At 39.5% G+C, this 18,596-nt stretch overlaps 1 protein-coding gene across 1 annotated transcript in view; it reads left to right on the top strand.

Annotated features, from left to right (window-relative positions):
- Positions 1-274: 274 nt before the first annotated feature.
- Positions 275-18,596, top strand: part of PRKCE (protein kinase C epsilon) — a 278,304-nt gene continuing 259,982 nt past the window's right edge. The window contains exon 1 of the mRNA XM_079298248.1: positions 275-848. Within this exon, the coding sequence (XP_079154374.1) occupies positions 501-848 (348 nt within the window). The 5' untranslated portion in view covers positions 275-500. The remainder of the gene's footprint in view (positions 849-18,596) is intronic.

The following is an 18,596-nucleotide window of genomic DNA, read 5'->3' as shown; positions in this document are numbered from 1 at the left end:
ATCCGTGTGTGTGCGTGTATGTGTGTGTGTGCGTGTGTGTGTATGCGTGTGTGTGTATTGTTGTGCGGCGCACGGGCAGGACTGGCGTGTGCGGGAGCCCGGGATCGCGGCTCTGCTTCCTCTGCGAGGACTGATCCAGGATTATGGTCAGGGTGAAGGGAGAAGGCTCTTGCTTACCCCCCGGATTGATTATGCTCGGGTTTTGATTGCATTCGGGGGTTCCTGCAGCCGCGGCCGCCTCCCCCTCCCCGGCGGCCCCCCTCCCTTGTTTTCCGTTAGAAACACGGACAAGAAAATAAATGTATTCACTGGGTGTCGCAAGAGCAAAGGCTAAATAATCAAAGGTAACAGCAGCAGGCAGGCGAAGAGACCCGCACCGTACCCTGCTCCCCCACTCCCAGACCTGCCCTCCTATTTATTGGCGAGACCTCCCTCCCTCCCTCCCGGTGCGAGTGCGTTGAGTGAGTGTTTGATCCCGGGAAAAGTGCAGCTATCCAGCCATGGTGGTTTTCAATGGCTTGCTGAAAATCAAGATCTGCGAGGCGGTGAATCTGAAACCCACGGCGTGGTCTCTGAGGCATGCGGTGGGTCCCAGGCCACAGACCTTTTTGCTGGACCCTTACATCGCCCTCAATGTGGACGACTCCAGGATCGGGCAGACCTCGACCAAGCAAAAGACCAACAGTCCTGCTTGGAACGATGAATTTGTCACCGACGTTTGTAATGGCAGGAAGATAGAGATGGCTGTTTTCCATGATGCCCCCATCGGGTACGACGATTTTGTAGCTAACTGCACTATACAGTTTGAGGACTTGCTGCAGAACGGGAGCCGTCACTTCGAGGACTGGGTAAGTGTTCACGCCGTGGATACATACATGTACATGCGATTTTCGGTGGCATGGCTCTAGATGCAACATCTGTCTTGCAGAGCTAGGTTGCCAAGGGCATGTAATGCCTCTGAAGGCTTTTCATTATTTCCACACTTTGTTATACTGATAGTCATGGTTACTATATAACTAATGCATGTGGTCTACAGGCGAGGCAGGAAAGAAAAATATGCTGAATCTAAGTAAGAGGTATCTTGTTACCACGCAAGTTTCTGAAATTATGTGACATAAATACAAATTAGTTGTCTTACTGAGTCTGAAAAGCCCGGACCGAATGCATCCCCACAAAACATTACCACAAAACCCAGATCCAGCGCTTTGATGAGTTTCATCGTTTCAGGGTGAATTACACTTGGTTAGCCTGGCAATGATGAGCCTTAAAAATCCAGACCTGACCTCTGATACGAGACACCTCAGGGTCTTCCTGTCACTTGAGAGCTCACTGCATCAACACTGATGCTCCTCCTTCCTCCCCCCCGATGATCGACACCTCTATGCGTAGATCTAACGCAATGCTTCTTCAAATGCTCAAGCCTGATGAAAGAGTCCTAGTGGAATTTGGGCCCAGCTAGAGAAATCCTGTTCTCTGTACACACAACGTGTCTTAACAGCTTTCACAGCGTCTTTAAGACCTAGAGGATAACGTGCCTCAGTGGGAGTATAAAAAAGCTGGAAAATCCTTGCTCTGACATCCTCAGGTAGTGTGATTTAACAGGGATAAGCCAATCAAACAATGAAGAAATGGGAAATCTGAATATGCACATTTCACATTTCTGCAGTTAAACAGTTAAATGGTGGATGTCATTTAAATGAGATGTGTAATAAAACATAGTGTCTATCATCTCATTTTCAGTGTGCCCTGCTCTACCACCCATCTGAAATTATATATGCTCATCTTTTTATGTATTTATTTTTCATGATCAAGGATACTAGCCAGTATTTTTTTGGCAAACAGACAAAGAACTCAGGACCAATGAAAAAATAGCTAGGATTATTAGGTCTGAGTTTTATGTATTCTTTGGGGCTTCTTTGCTTAATGCAGTGATGTAGAGATGGCAAAATGATGAAGGAACATGAAAGAATTAGACTTTATTTGTGCTGATTAGGAGCTGATGAAGTTTGCTTTTAAAACTTTTATATTTACAACTTCAAAATATTTTTCTTTTTTGCTACGTATGTGTTGCATTGTGATAATCAGGATCTAGATTATTCTGATGCTCTGTAAAAGCTACACATTAGTAAGCTCAAATGATAAAAGTGGGTGACAGAAAGAGGAAAAATAGCTATATCAGGAAAAGACAAATGCAGCAGTATTGCAGATGTCTTTTACCTGGATTGAATGATAATCAAGTTGGGACTCTCCTGAAATCAAGTGAGGTTTCTTCTTTGAGACCAGAGGGATGAGAAGATCTGCACAGATTTTTAGTGAAAGAATAATAATTTTGTATGTTCTTTTTGTACATGGTACATGTTGTGAGTTTGTCACCATATCTGGAAGGACCTTGCACATTCTGGATCCCAAGTTTGGATTTTGATGGGACTAGGGTACATCCTGACTCTGATATTTAGGATGAACTCAAATGTCTGAACACATTCCCTAGATAAGTAGTGGAATTTAACAGGTTGAGGTCCATTGTAAACAGGATCTGTGAGGAACTAGATAGCTGAATCAGATAAATGCTGGCTTTTATTACATCAGGATTCATTGCTGTCCAGCATTCAGTGGGTGGGAGGAGACGAGGGAGTGACTACGCTTGTTGTCTGTTGATGTGACAGAATCGAGGGCATGGCAGTGGATCATACGTGGTCAGCTCAATATAATGCAGTTTCTGAAGCATCATTTACCTTGTTTTGTACTGAAAAGTCCTTACCATTAGATTGTGTTCATGTGCTACATAGACAGCATACACCTCCTCCCTGTATCACAGTTAGAATGGGGGGTGGTAAGTATTTATAGGATTGTGCTTTATCCTTTCCAAAATCTTCCTATTTACTGAGTGTGTCACTGTAATTGTAATACTGAGTGTGCTTATTGGATTAATAGATAGAGACCTTCAGAGAACTGGCTCTTACAAAATTACACCAATTTTGGGTCTGTTTTCATTGAGTGACAAGAAGACCTGTGGCAATGACATCTCTCTAGAGTCCATACTGAAGTATATAGATTTGTTGGTATCTTCATCAGAGTCTGGAGTCTGTATTAAAACCTAAAAAAGGAGTTCTGCAAAGTGAATGAGTTTCATACTGCAAGGAAAATGCACATGGCCTAAACCAACATTAGGCTAAGATGTGCTGGTGCGATGCAGTCAGTTTTTTTCTGTTTAATGAGAGGACCAGTTCCTTCATTTCACTCTTGGCATTTAAGGCAGATATTTTTGTAGTGCTCTTTCTGAACTCTGTAACAAGCAAATTAAAACCAGCAATCACAATAATCTATTCTTCCTTACTGCCTGAAATATCAAGTAAATGCAGCCTACACACTTGAAACACAGTTGAAGACCATCAAGTGTTTTTATGAGGGTTTCCTTTTAAGCAGTCCTGAAAGTTGGAACTGTGTACCAAGTACTTGTTTAGTGTGATTGGAGTAATTGCACTGCTGCCCCTCCTTCAGAATGATGCAACAGTTTTTGCAGGACTGGACTGTCACTATTAAAAGAGGGTTGAGAAAATGCTCATGTGCTGAGAACAGGTCGTGTCAACATATTATTAGCTTTAATGCTTTTGATCTTATATAGTACTGCATGGGTTTTTTTTAAAGCATATTTCAGAATTTGTTTTCTAATACCTGCCCTAGGGTCAAGGTTGTGTTTCTAGGTTTCTAGGTTCTTGTCAGAAGTCCAAAATGCAAAAAAGATTTACAAAAATAATGTTTTGGGTTTTTATCCTCTAAGAGGAAACTGTTTCTCATTTTAACCAGCTCACCAAATTTGAATTGACTTTTGCCATTGGGCAAATACTTATATTTTTTCTCAGATGAGTTTTTGAGGAAAATACTGGATATTTTTCTCACTCTTAGGCCTGTGCTATATACGGGTGCCATGGTTACAGTGGAAACACTAATGATAAACAAGTACAAAGCCTAAAATTATGATAATGTCTGTTGTATTAACACAAGTTGGATAGATATGCAAAATCCTGGTTCCTTTCATCTACAGAGTGTTCAGCAGTTGCATTTAACCTTATGATACATATACTCCCTATATATATATATTTAATTATTCAAAGTTGTGGCATGAAACAGTAATTCGGAGTTTACTGGATGAAAGCTTTTAAACAAAGTTCATAGTTTTGTGGGGTTTTGGTAAGATCAATAGAAAACACTTGTTTGGGTTTCTAAAATAGGTGTAGTGATAATTAAAAAGATGGCTGCTTTTCCAGTGGTGCATCAATACAGACATAGCCCAGTAAAAGTGTCAGTTTTGCAGATTTTTTGAGTCATGGCTACACTGCAGTTTTAAAGAGAGCTTTGAATTTATGACATTTCAGGCTTTTTGTAAGCACAGAAAATGTCATACAGAATGGCACCGAGTATTCAAGAGGATTCTGGTGAACTTACACTTTGAAAAACAGAAAACACAGAACAATAAACCACTTGCAAGTTCTGATTGAAGAACAAACTAGCAACTTGACAGCTCTGGCTATATTTTTTTGAACTAGGTAATTCAGGTAATGATGAAGTATGTTTTTATCTAGCTTTCTTACATGTGGCATATGTAAATGATTCACTTGAGTTGGCAATGCAGCTACATTTTAATCAGTGGAATTGAGATCAGGAAGGAAAATTCCATTGATATTTAGCTGTGTGGTTCCACTCCTGCAAATTATCATGATCAATGTTTATGTGTGTGGATGATTGGTAGTATGGGTTCTGAGTTCAAGTCCACTTTGCAGAGTTGAGGACAGATGAAATCAGCATGATTGGACCTGTGCCAAAGACTCCATCTAAGGGTCTTAGCCATTAGCCTGGCTGTACATGAGAAAACCTATTGAGTTGTCCTAAGAAATCCTTTTGCTGGCTGAGTAGCAGAACTCACTAAATCAGTGAGGACATCACAACATTTAACAAGAAAAGCCTCTATTTCCACTCAAAATAATTTACAGCTATATTTAGGTTAATGAAAGAAATTTAATTTTCTGCTGTCTTAAAAAAATCCCTAATGCTGTCAGGAAAAAAAAAATAAAACATAGATTTCAGTGAGCTTTTCTTTGCTAAAATATTTTCCATATTATTTTTATTCTTTCAGTGCAGCTTCTTCAGATCTAAATTTAAAACGTTATACTTTTTTGAAAGCATCCTTTCATGTTGCCATTTTGCCAGTATGTAGTTGTGCAGCTGTGCCACCATTACATAAAACCAGTTTATTAGAATTAATCTAATATCTCAGTAGCAAGTGGGTGATGAGTTAGAGGAAATGGCATGGGGAAGAAGTTGCAGTCTATAGAGTTAAACACCTAGGTTATCTGAGCTCTGAATGTCACTCGAAAGGCAGTAGCAGGGGAGGAATTAAATCTCTTGAGAGTCCTTGGTCCTGTGAGCTGTCCATGGATGTGAGAAATAGACCTGTCTCTTTCCAGTGCCTCTAATCTGAATGAAATGGAAAGACTACTTAGATGCTTTCTTTTTTTTTTTCCCTTCTTTTAATGTCGTTTCTGTTATTGGAATGGGAACTCCTTTCAGTCAGCAGGTGATCTGTTGTAGCTGGCAGACAGAGAATGGAATTGTCATTATTGTAGTGCAGGTCACCCTGTGCATTCACCTCTGCTTGTGCTGCACACTGCTGAGGGCTGGCATTGGGCTGGCAGAAAGTGACTGTAGGATGTTTTCATTTTTATTTTCATCTGCTTACTGAATTTATTTGTGCTCGTGGTGTTGAAGGGCCTAGGACTTCACTTGCAAAAACTTTAGATCTCATCTAAACTGTGGTTCGTGGGCTGCTGAAAAGCTGTTATTGGAATCATATTTGTTGAAATGAAAGGGAAATTGTTGGGGTCCTGTTTGAGAGTTTTCTGCATGACAAGGTGGTCATGGAGCAAGGTCTGTCAGGCTTGTGGGGCAAGACTGAGAGAGCTACAGGGGCTCAGCAGGGTTTCACAGGCACTCTCATTCTGAGGATGAGTGATTGTCAAGAGGAGCTAACAGATTTTGGAGAGAACTTTATACAGATAAGGGTTTTCCTTGCCTTCTCCCACAGTCCATCTCCTGTGCCTTCTCTTTTCACTGTGCTGGGGATGTGGTACAGTCACACACAGCTCACCCACTGTCTTGTATCAATCCCTTTCTCCAGCTGCATAAATCTACTCCTACTCCCTGCTAGAAATGTTCTCTCCTAACAGCTCCTGCTTACCTGCAGTGCTTCCTAGTCTGCTGAGCAGCACTACAGGGGGAAAATGCTGCCTCTGCTGTTGTTACTGTAGGCAGAGACAAAGGGCTAAGTGGGGAAAAGAAGAGATAAGGCTTGGGGAGAAACCTGGAGGAGGGCAATGAACAGTTGCTCCACACCACGTACTCCAGCTGCCCTTTTGGTAGCAGCAGAAAGCCACACGTGTAGGACAGGGATGAGCTGGCATAGGCAAATTGGCTGGGTGAAGGCTGTATGGTCATCACTGACCTGCTCTGGGATTTTTTTTTTGCCTGCTTTGCTGAGTGTCTAATTTTTGAAGTCTCACTTCAGATGCAAAAAAAAAAAAAAAAATTGCTCAGGGCATGAAAAGTGTGTAGTGGAGCATGCAGTTCACTTAACACTGAATTACCATAGCTGTAGGTCAGGAGTTGATCCCACCACTGATCAGAACCTCATCCTATTGTTGCTAATACCAAATACTGATACAAAGTTCTGTGGGAGAACAGATTGTAAGAGAGTAGAGATAGTGCTGAAGGCAATCTCACCACTCATAAATTTCAGCTGTACTAATTACCAAAGAGTGGGAACAGCCTTGCCCTTAGAAGGTCACAGCTGTGTCCAATGAGATGGGTGTTATAAAGAATAGGTCAGCTGGTTGAGGGTGAATTTGAGTCTGTGGCTGTGCTGTGAGGAGGAAGGTTGGGTGGCTGTGCAAGTGGCTGAAAGGCTAAGAAGTTGTACAAGGGACAGTCAGGGTTAGGTAGTTGTGCTAGGGGTGGGAAGAGGTTAGCTGGTCCTGCAGAAGGAAGAGAGACAAGACTCAGTGTTGTGTGGAGGTGCCCATGGAAAGTCTGCAGAGAAAAGGTGTGAGAGTTAATCAGATAATAGGGGGCTGATGCTTAGAATCTTGTTTGATGTCAGTTGTACCTTTGCAGTCCAAGTTCCACTTAGTGAAAGTAATTCTATTGAACTCTGTAGGAACTATTTGTTAGAAAAAAGCTACTAGTAGCAGAGTGCAGTTCATGGGTACTAGTTGAAATCTAGACTTTTAAGAAATGTTCAAGTGGTGTGGACACAATTCCTTCTTGTACCACCTTTAAGACAGTCCATGTCATTATTCTGGCTCAGGTGGTTCTGTAGACACTGTGCAGTACTTCATGGTCCTGAGTAAACCACTGATCTCACTGGGTTCACTGGATATCATACAGACTAGTTTAAATACTTCCTTCAATAGGGGCCTGTGCTCCAAAGGAAAACCAAGAATAAATAGCAGCTAACAACATCCTTTATTTGTATTTTTTTTTTCTTACTGATTTATTTATCTTCTGCAACTCTTGTGTATGTAAATTTGGTTTCTATTCTCTAGCATCAAACTGATTTTCTGTCTTCCATGCCCATAATTCTTTAAATAATGCTAAATTAGGATTTGATTTTAGTTGGAATTGTAGAGCTTGGCAACTAAACGTGATTTGTTTTTGCTCTGTACGTAACTTTTATTTAAATGAGCTTTTTTGGGGTTTTCAGATTTTGAAGGGAGACTGTGAATATAGTTTCTAAAACATTAGAGATGGAAGCTTTTTGGCTTGGAATTGAGTGGTTAAATTCAATTTTGCTTTACCCAGTACTATCTTAATCCCCTTTCCCTCACCCCAACTATTAGCTTGTAAGAGAAAGCTGTCTGCAGTTCATGGTAAGAGAGGGTTTGGGAACAATAGAGCATGCAAGTAATGGGATATTTATGGTCAGAGAGGACTGAGAAGAGACTTTTCTTTCATTCACATGGAAAGGTAGGGCTGGAAGTATCTGGGTATGGAATAAGATCAGAAGTCCAAAGACAGCTTAGAAAACTGACAGTTTGGGCTGGTGGGGAGGGGTCAAACCTTTTTGCCAGAACAAGGCCTGAATAATGGCTTGTTTTTTGTGCTCTTTTGAGTCCTGCAAATTGTAAAAATTAAAGGGGTTTCAGCCATTTGGGGAGAAAGTGTTACTACAGAAGGCTGGCAAGAAGTTTTAACTTTGTGTTTGTGAGTACTGTCATGTTTGGCAGGCAGTCACTAGACAATTGTAAAAGTATGTTCAGTGATATTAATATGAAACTGCAATTCTTTAGCTAATAAGCCATTCTCGAGATTGGGTAACTTTCATGGCAGTTATGTGCTTTGCACTATATTTTAGTAAAGAAAATGCAAATGAATGTGGTGCAAGAGCATCTGTAGAATTCTTATCTACTCTGATAATTTTTCAAGTCAGTAGCTTGATAAGCTTGTAAAATTGATTTCTGAGTGTCCTCTCACTTGCATTCCTCCAAGAGTTAAAACATATCAATTATATTATAGTATCATTGCCATGATTTAACAGAAGTTACAGAAGCCAAGATCTCACATTTCTGAATAGCATAGCTAAGAAACCTAGAGATATTGACATGCTCCCACTAAATCTATCAGGAGTTTTAATGTTTATTTTATTGGAAGCAGTGTTAGAGAAATGCTGCACAATTCTAAAAGGGTTTTTTTTCCCTCAGAACTCTGTAGGGCTTGAATTTTTGAGAAACAGAAGCAGTGTCAGACCATAGGTTCTAAAATTAAAAAATAGTAAAGTTTGATTCCATTGGGGGATTGCAGACATCCATTTCTGCCTTATATCAGCTAACTTGAGCTGATTTGATTGTTCCAGACAATAGAATAATTTTGCTTGTTTCTGGTGTCCTGCTGGGAAATTTCATCACAGGCAGGAACAAAAAGGCATGAATAACAGCTAGATGTTACCAAATAAGTTTCATGTCTGTGTTGTTTGAACAGCAAGCCCCTTTGATATCTCAGTATCTTAACTGAAGAGTAGGGAAACCTAATACTTGGTGTTTCCAGCTTAGTATATTTCAGTATTTGAAAGTATATAAATAAGTTACAAGCCCCTTATTATGAGGGACCAGGATTTCTTATGCCTTTAGAACTCTCTATTCTTCAGTACATTGGCCTTTTTAATATCATTAAAAGATAGATGGCTTTGACAATGTTAGTATTTATAAGTACATTTAGCAAGTGATGTTGTAGCAATGCAGCAGATATAATAGTGGTGGAAACATGAAGGGAAGACTGATGCATCCTTTGCATAGATGATGAGGAAATGGCTGGAATTGCTTTGATTTGTTTCACTTAAAAGCCAGCAAGACAATGATGTCCTTCCCTGTTTTCCTTCAGTTTCCTCTTTATCATCTGTTCTGTCTTTGTGCTGCCAATTCTGTCTTTCTTTATCTGTTCTGGCTTTAAGATGGTCAAGAAATTATAGGGCAACTTTTACAATAGTGCATAGGATTTTGATGTTGGCAATGCTAGCAGGCTATGTGAATGAAGTGTTGTGCTATAGATCTCTACAGAGATCTATTCCAAGTACAGTTTTTTTTTTGCTGGGACCATATTTACTCATTGCATAAGTCTTTCTGGCATCTGTCAACTTCCCTCTATTTCAAGGTGAGATTGATCCACGGCCTTAGAAAATGATGTCTGAGAATGTATTGGAGAAGGAAAGACTTAGTCATTCATGCTGTGTCCACTATGTTTTCTCTCTTGTGTGGCTCTTTCTAGAGTTGCTGAGGAATCTTTTTTTCTTCTGATTTTCACTGCCTTTTCTTTCCTTGTAACCCCATAGTGCCTTGGCACATCTTGAACATACTATCAGCTTGTCCTCAAGTGTTGTGACTGCTGTTGTAACTTTTCCTTAATTTTCCATGTCATTGCTTCCCTTATATCCATATTGCTGCTATTCCCAGCAGTCCAGCTCCTTTTTTGTCACTCTGGTGGACCAGTGCTGGTGTCAGTAGGACTCGGAAGCATCTGCAGTGTCTGAAGCTCTGTGGCATTTGCCCAGCTGCTGTCATCCTGAGCGTGTCCCTGCTGTGCTGCTCAGCAAGCAGCAGGGAGCTGATCACACTCGTGGCTGTTGGAGCAGCTATTTTCAGTCAGAGGAGAGATGCACTGAGTTTCCAGTTAGTTATACTACTGAAGTGTTTGAAGGAATAAATGTAATACGTAGGTTTGAACTTCAGGCAAAATGCTCTGCTTTTAGCAGACTCAGTGGGATGTTGTGGGGACATGATCTATCCCTGAAAACTGGACTCTCTCAAGCAATGGAAACACTATTGAAAGTTTTTAGTTGGTACTGACTGTTGGGGTTTTCAGGGATTCCTCATACCTACCAGTGTTTGTTGGTAATTTATTTTTAATTAACATGAAATGGTGGTTTCTGTCTTCAAAGAATTCCAGTCCAAGCATAAGTCAAAAAGGCAGACTGGGGAAGCCAAGAGAAATATTAGGAAAATGCTTACCAGTGTGAAAGGCTGCAGTGATAGTTAGGCAGCAGCCTATCAGCTTGGCTTTGCTTGGTGTCCCTAACTCAAAATACCAAGGGGGGAGCCAATAGCAGAAGTTTTTCTAGAGATATTTGGAGTTCCTGATACTTTGCATAATGTGGTGTTTATCTTCAAGGAGTTGATTTGCTTAGAGGGGCAGCCCATATGCTCTATGATTGCTAAACTTCTTGTTTGTTAGTCTGTGTAGATTCAAGAGTGTTTGGTACTGCCCAGTTTGAGGGAACTACAGGATTTTTCTGTATAATTCATTGAAAGCTGGTATTGTATTATTACCTTAGAGCTTTTTTCTATAATGATAGGTGGGTTACACTACTGCAATATAATAATCAAATTTGGATATTATATGTAGGGATAATAGTATATACTAATGTCACTGGGATGAGATAAGCTACGTTAAGATTTATCACATTCCTTTTCTCTTCTTGCAACAATTTCTCAGAGGCAAGCCAAGCCTCTGAAGGGAAGGAAGAGGAAAGAAGAATTTTATTAACACCTCATGCCTATTTTTTACAAGTGTTATCTATTAAATCAGAAGCAAGTGACAGGGTTTTTCACTTAAAAAAGCAAAACCTTGGGCTTCTTTCTGATGACCCTTAGGCACTACTATATATATATAATGTATAATTTAAATATATTTATATATTTATATATTTATAGATACATAGATAAATTGTGTAACTATATTATAGTTATATATCTAGGGACAACTTAAACAAAGATATTAGTTTGTCATATTTGGGAGGCAACTTTGCATATGTGTTTTTATATATCTGGGTGAAAGATTTTAAAATACAAGTTCTGCTCAACTTATTGTGAACAGTTTTGAGGAGCAGCCCAGACACTGACCTGGACAAGCTCCTATAGTCTCTTTACATTTTCTTTGCTTGCTAGTCCATGTTCATTGTCTGCTTTGCCCATTAGTTGCAAGAGGCCTTGGGTGGGGATAATGTTAGGATAATCTAAGATATATCATTTAGCAGAAATGTGGGGTCATGATTCTTTGTTGAAGGGTGTTCACTTTACCATTGTAGTATGGTAACAAAAATAGATGAGGAGCAATTGACCTATGTTCATCACAGCCCAGAACAGTGCAAAAACCCTAGGAACTTTCCTATGTTCGTTTTGTTTATAAGTAGAGGTTTAAGTAACCAAAATCAATATACCTCAAACAAAAACTGCAAGTTTGTAGCGAGTGCTGTCTGTTAATGACCAGAGGAAAGACAGAGGTAAGTTGTCTTTCACACAGACTCAAAGCTGATGTTCCTATATTGATTTTAATGGGTAGTTTGAGTGGTGTTCTCTGTTGCTGAAACTACTCAGAGTATGTGTATCATTTAGTTGCATACATACTGTGCTCCTAGTTAGTTACATCACCATCGATTGAGTTCCTTCTATGTGTAATGTTCTGATGCCCAACCACCCTCTGAGTAAAAAACCCAGTCAACACAGCTTGTAAACTGTGTATGAATGAGTTGTGAGTACATTGTGAATGTGTTTGTCAGAAGTGTCAGTTCTGATGGTCAGTTCTGACCATCAAGCCTTCTCTTCAGTTTGGTAATATGCGTTGTTTTGAAAGTGATATTGTTCAGAGTGATTTTAAACTAAGAGAAATCTCCAAAACTCTAACATTTTTGTTTAGGCTGACACTTAATAAAACTATGGTAAAGCTATATAAATCTATAAACCATATAAATGAATAAAACTATAGTAAATCACTGGATATTTGAACAAATTAAATTAAACTGATTGCTCGCCTTGTGTGAATGTATTCTGGACATCAAACTGACGATCTCTGACATGTTAGATTTGGTTTGAAACGTGTATATTCTCCAGCCAGGCACTGTTTTGCTGTAGCAGTGTTATTAGTACCATGAAGCTTTCAAAACCCTTAGTGTATTCTGAGGTTTACCCTTTTTAAAAATCAGATGTGGAGTGTGAGAATGTAATTTTGTCTTTCAGGCTGTTCCTGGAAGACTGAGGTTAAAAAAACCTCATCTGACTGAAAGGGAAGGCAGGCAGGGTGACAAGTGGGGGTACCTCTGGTGAAGCCTTTTCTCCTTGCTGGACTGTATAGGCTTCTTCTCTTTGGGACCTGGACATAATTGTGGCAGTGCTCAGTAAGACAAGTTACAGGCCAAATGTTTTGTAGAACTGCCAAAAAGTTTGCAGCCCTTCCAGCAACTGTGAATCAGCCCTGCACCCTATTTGTAGACTTGCAAGCAAAATCTGCTTCCCAGCAGCAGTGTGCTGCTCTGCAGAACCCCTGTATTGGAAGATTTATGCGTGGTTAATGAACTTTGTGATGCAGAAGAATGTGAAGTCTCAGAGAAATTTTATGCAGCTATGAAAATGTACTTAATGCTAGTGATATCCCAGTGAGGCAGGAGTGAAGTGCTGAGACCTCATCAGAGTGTGGATGTGCACATGCTGGCAGTGTGACAGTTTTGAATGTAGGAGTTTAGTTTCTCTGATAACATGAGGTTGTGCAGAAACAGAAAGTTCATAGTTTCTTCCTGCAGGAGTTTGTGATGTAGAATAAGAGACAGTCTCACTTTTGGAGTGCAATAACCTGTGTATCAAGCTGGACATGGCTTGCAAAAGCTGTGGTGAATGTGTAGCAAAATAAAAACCTATACTTTAGAGGACAGAAGTATGCAAAATAAATAAATTATGTATTATTGTAACTTGAAAAAATTACATTTGATGCCCCTTGGAGAAGCAATAGTTGTCTGAGGAGTTAAGGGAAGAGTGTTTTTTATTCACATGAGTCAGCAGAGAAAGAGGCTGAAGCTTGTGTGCCAGACCAAGGAACATGTAAATATGACAGATGGTCAACAAAGTGAAGTCACTTTGTAATAGAGCAGTTCGTACAAATAAGGGAGATCTTTTTTTGCAGCAGGCTTTATTTAACTAAAAGTTTCAAAATGTCTAAACAGATCAACAAAAAAAATAGCCATCATCAGTATTGCTTGGTTTTCCTTAGTGTTTCTGGTAACAGGTGGGGTTGGTGAATTAACTTTTATGTACACAAGGTATTTCTGATCCTGATTGTTATTTTCTGAAGTTTGCGTAAGCTGAGAGATAATGTGTAATAACTTCATTATAATCTTGCATGCTGTGAACTGGTCATGCAGGTTTTTACATACTTAGTTGTCCTGCATCTACTTGTGATATAGCATGTTATCTCTTCCTTCTTTAATTGTTGCTTTTATTTCTACTTACATAATTCCTTCAGACAAATGAACATGGCAGCAATGGAAATGATGGGACAAGCATTCACTCATAATTCAGGTATAAAATCTTCTAAAATGAATAATCCAGCTTTTTATATCAGTGGTTCCAGAAGAGGTCTTTGTCTGCCTTTAATTTACATGGAGTGATACATAGATCTTATCTGTCTCAGGTTGTAATGAAGCTCATTAGCAAAATAATCTGAGTCTGGAAAATCTTGAGTATAGTCATCTTAACAGAATTCCTGAGAGGAAGTGTAATAGATGCAGATTTCTCTGTTGCCTAGAAGTATGGCACAGGCATTATGGTTTTAATCTCACAATTTTGCTGTGCAAGTGTCAGTTTCATTTTTACAGTGGGGAGATGGACAGAGATCTAGACTAGTGAAATTAGGCTTCTGCCTAATACCTTCTAGAGACATCTCTCTGTCCTGAAGCTTCTTCCTCATCTGTCATCTCTCCTTTTACTTTTGTAAAAGGTTTCTCACCATTACATTTCTATTTCCTTCTTTTAGGTTACCTTTTGTAGGCTAATGGATTTATTGGAAGGAGTTTTTTTACTGTTTCAGTTTTCCAACTACTTTGTGGGGATGCTTTCCTTCAGTTATAATAACAAGCAGAAATGCAGGGCCCCTGTTTTGCTGCCTTCTTGACACTGCAGGTTTTTCTGTAGATGTGTGGACCAGACTTCCAGTCTGTCAGAGCAGAGTCTCTAGTTGGAAGCTGAGCTGCTCCTCTGGATGATGAGTTGGGGGCAGCACCAACTTTACTGTTCCAGTGAAAAACATGCCACTGAGTTATCCTGTGTGCATTACTCTCAATCTCTGGTATTGAGCCTACCTAGGTATGAATATATATAAGCACTCAAAGTGTTTGAAGACTTGGATGTGCAAGTATTTGACAAGTTTAAAACTTTGAAAGTTGCCATCCTAGCTTAGAATTTTGTGTATTTTTTTATAGCCCCATAACTGTAGTTAATATGGTAGAACAGCAGACAAAATGTCAAGTCAAAGTGTTTGTTTGATTGTTCATGTCCTAAATTTGGAGAAAGGGGATGTCCATTTTGATCCATCACTTAAAGGAAACAGAACATTTAATTTTACATTTTTAGGGTCTTGTCTCTGAGAGTGGAAAGGTTTAGGATCCTCCAGCTGGAGTGGTGTGAAGAGGGAGTAAGTACAGCTGGTGTGTGCTGTGGAGCAGCTGTGCAGTGCAGCAAAGCCTGATAGCCCAACACCTGAGTGTGTTTATAAAACAGATGCAGTGAGATTATATTGGTCCTGCCTGCCTGGCAGACTGCTGGCCTGTGGTTTACACAAGGCTGTCCCTGGTTTTGAAAAAGCCACAGATTCACTGCACCGGATGTGCTGACATGGCTTGGGGTTAGCATCTTGTGCTTCAGGACTGACCCCAGTTGGGAAAAATTTGGAGGAGATTGTAGCAACAGGGGCTTCATGAATTTTAGAAACAGATTCTGGGGAAGTTATAAGGGAATGCGCATTGTTGCTTTGCAAAGTTATTCATAATTTAGCCTGTTTGGAGCTTAAGTGAAGTGGGAGAAGGACTCAACATAGCCATTGCCATCCTTTCACAGTGAGGAAGGGACAGTCTCTTTGGTTTCCTGATGCTGTGTCTAGTATTGCCCTCCCTGATCAGTACAAATTTAACATCTAGGCTTGTAAGTGTAGTAAAGCTTTTTACTTACCTTTCTTTCATCCAAAGGTCTTGTGCAGATGCTACAGAAAAAGTGTTGAAATGTGGATTTCTAAGGTCCATTAGACTAAAAGTAGTCAGTGATGGGAATATCAATTGTGTGATATTACATGATGCTGAAGGCATTGGTGTGCAAAGGTGGTGAATGTAAGGCTTCACTTACTTAGTTTTCATCTGTTGAGGAGAAAGTACTTTTACTTCAACTTGCACATTTCTGTGTGGCTATCCAAAATGTAATATTGACTTTGCAGTACGCTACTCAGTGATCTACAGGAAGAAACCAATGCCCTTAAAATATTCTGATGGGTTTGCTTCATCTTTCAAATGCATGTGGCTCATGAACATGAATTAGAATAGCAGCTTAAGGGAGTATATTAATAGCTTTATTTCATACTGGAGGCTTATAATACTGTGACAACTTTTTCCTCATAGAAGCTATGATTTTCTTTTTTTTTAGGCAAATATGAAAAGCCATGGTGCCTAAATACAGCAAATTCTCCTGGTGTCACAGGTTTACATTCCCAGATAAGTAATGTTAGTTAGGGATAAACTTTGGCAGAATGCTTTGAATATGGCCTAGAATTGCATGAATACTAGATGAATACAGATTTGTTTATTAAATTTGTTGGCAGTTCCACTGTACAATGCAAGGCTCTATCAGTCATCATCACTTCATTATAAAGTTGATGTTTGTGTCCTCACTTTTTAAAATGTGAATCTAGTATGTTAGATGTTCATCTCAAGGCTACAGAACAGCAGAAGAGAGAGCATGTGGGAGGGGTACCCAGCTGTCCTGAATGTATACCTGCTTACAAACCATATTCCTGGTAAGAGCTGTAATCAAAGAACTCAGCTCATTTGTGTCCCAAAAATGCATCTGCCCTGAAGCTCAGAGCTCATGTCCCAGGGCTTGCATTTTCAAACCCACAGGCTCAGTCTTCTTTTAATCCTGTTATTCTAAGGGATACTACTTTTCCAGTTCCACTTCCCTTTTGTACCTTCTCCCAGTGGTATTTGTAATCCCTGATTCATTGGTTGCTGTTAGCAGCTCCTCAGTTGAGAAGTAAGTCACTTCTGCTCTTAGCAGAATTAAGAAATTGTGGTGACAGGTTGCACTTGCCAAATCTCCTAGCTCAATTAAAAAAAAAAAAGCTTTTGGCTCAGAATAACTGGTGTAAATGGGGGTGCAAAGGGATGAAATAATTTCTTTTATTTGGGTGTATATGTCCAACTCATTTAGTATTTTTTTTCACTATTAGGATCTAGGAAAGAAGATGCCCTTCTTCAATGCTCATGTATTCCCTTGTTTCTTTTTTTTCTCCTGGAGAAAGTGAGACTAGTAGCAGCTTTAGTTACAGTTAACATATTTAATCATTGGAAAGCTTAATTTGAAGACCTACTTTGTTACACTGTGTTTCCCAGTGGCTCCATCCGCTTGTAAGACAGGTGTAATGGATAAAATGCATTAGGGCAGTGAATATGTGTCACAGGAGGAGGTTAAGTTGGTTGGAAGTTGTTGGGCAGCCTCCCTTTAGGCTTGTTTAAAATATAGTGGTGTGACAGCAGATACAGGAACAAAATATGTTATTGAGAACAAAAGCAAATTCAGTCAGGTATTTCAAGGCCAAGGAAACTCAGTTGAGTTATTAACACGCCTGGAAAAAAAAATCATGTTCTTTGCTTCAGCTGTGTGGCCCTCAGAAAAGGGAGAGATTCTTTCCTGCCTTTTGAAATCATCAAAGAATACGAGAGTAATCATTGCCAAAGTTATCTCTATGTCGGAAAACCTCACTGTTCAGGATAAGCCAGGGTAAACAAAGGAGAAATAGGAAGTGACTTTTTAAAAGTATGGATTTGAACCTGTGAGGTGCTGAGTGTCTTCAGTGAAATGCTGAGCTTGGTTGATTTCCAGTAAGTTTATGGCTCTTGGTTCCTGACAGGATCAGGTCCCAAGATTAGATCTACCCTCTGAAGTAAAACTAGATTACTGCTGTCAGCTTTTTTTGACTACCAATATTGCTTGTGGTGCTTATCATCAGTGCTCTGAATGTACACAGGCATGTATAGCACTAGTAAGGATAGAAGCTGATCTAGAGTGACTGTATCACTTTCACATTTTCATTGTTGGTTTGCTGTACTAATTAGAACTCGAATATGAAAATGAGACATCAAGGGGATGAAGCAAGATACCAAATGCTTACTGATAAAAGGAAGATCCTTCTTCAATTTTACTGTCATGTTTAAGAGCATTTTTCCCCTTATGTAGAGTAAAATACACCAAATTTGTGTAGTACTTTTCATCAGCAGATTCCAAAGTGGATATCAGTTTGATGAAAGTATTGAATGCACATTCAAGACCTTTGGATAAAGAAGCATGTGCTGATGTAATTCTTCACTTTGACATGAATTGCAAAGCCCTTCACATTTAACTTTTTTGACTTTCATTGGAGCCTTTCATGTTGTATGGGCAGCTCAATATGCCATGTTGTGCATGGAGGTTGAGAGGTTGTAAAGAATGTTTGGACTAGATTTCTCCTTTCCCACTAGTACATACTTTACTGTCCCTGTGAGGTTAATTTGCTACCAATGACTGCAGTCATTGTTGGCATTATTTGAACTAAGGGTGAGAATGAGACTTCACTGCTAGTCATGCTTAAGGGGGAAACTGTTTTTTCTCAGTAGTTTTTAGAAGTTATAGAAGGAAATCTATATGCCTGAAGCATGAGCTGAAAAACGTACATACAGTAGTCAGACTGATTTAATCCTGTCCTAATTTGTGGCTATTATGATTAGAAAATGGCTAACATGTTTGTGTCTGATAATTGTAGCAGGTAAAAGTAGAAATCTTATCTGAAATAATACTGAAGTTTTTAACAGCCTTATAGATATAAAGGTTGGTTTGGGGGTTGTTTTTTTCTGAAATTTAAAATCTGTGCTTGTACAGAAGGCTTGGACTACATTGATTCAAAGGGATATTGATTATATTATATGTTTCCTAGGGTTTGTTTCTTGCTCTGTTTTCTGTGTCTTGACTAGAACTTGTGTGTGCATTGACCCT

Source organism: Erithacus rubecula, assembly GCF_903797595.1.
Source record: "Erithacus rubecula genome assembly, chromosome: 2".
NCBI lineage: Eukaryota > Metazoa > Chordata > Aves > Passeriformes > Muscicapidae > Erithacus > Erithacus rubecula.
The sequence above is the reverse complement of the archived record's forward strand: the minus strand, read 5'-3'. Positions and strand labels throughout refer to the sequence as shown.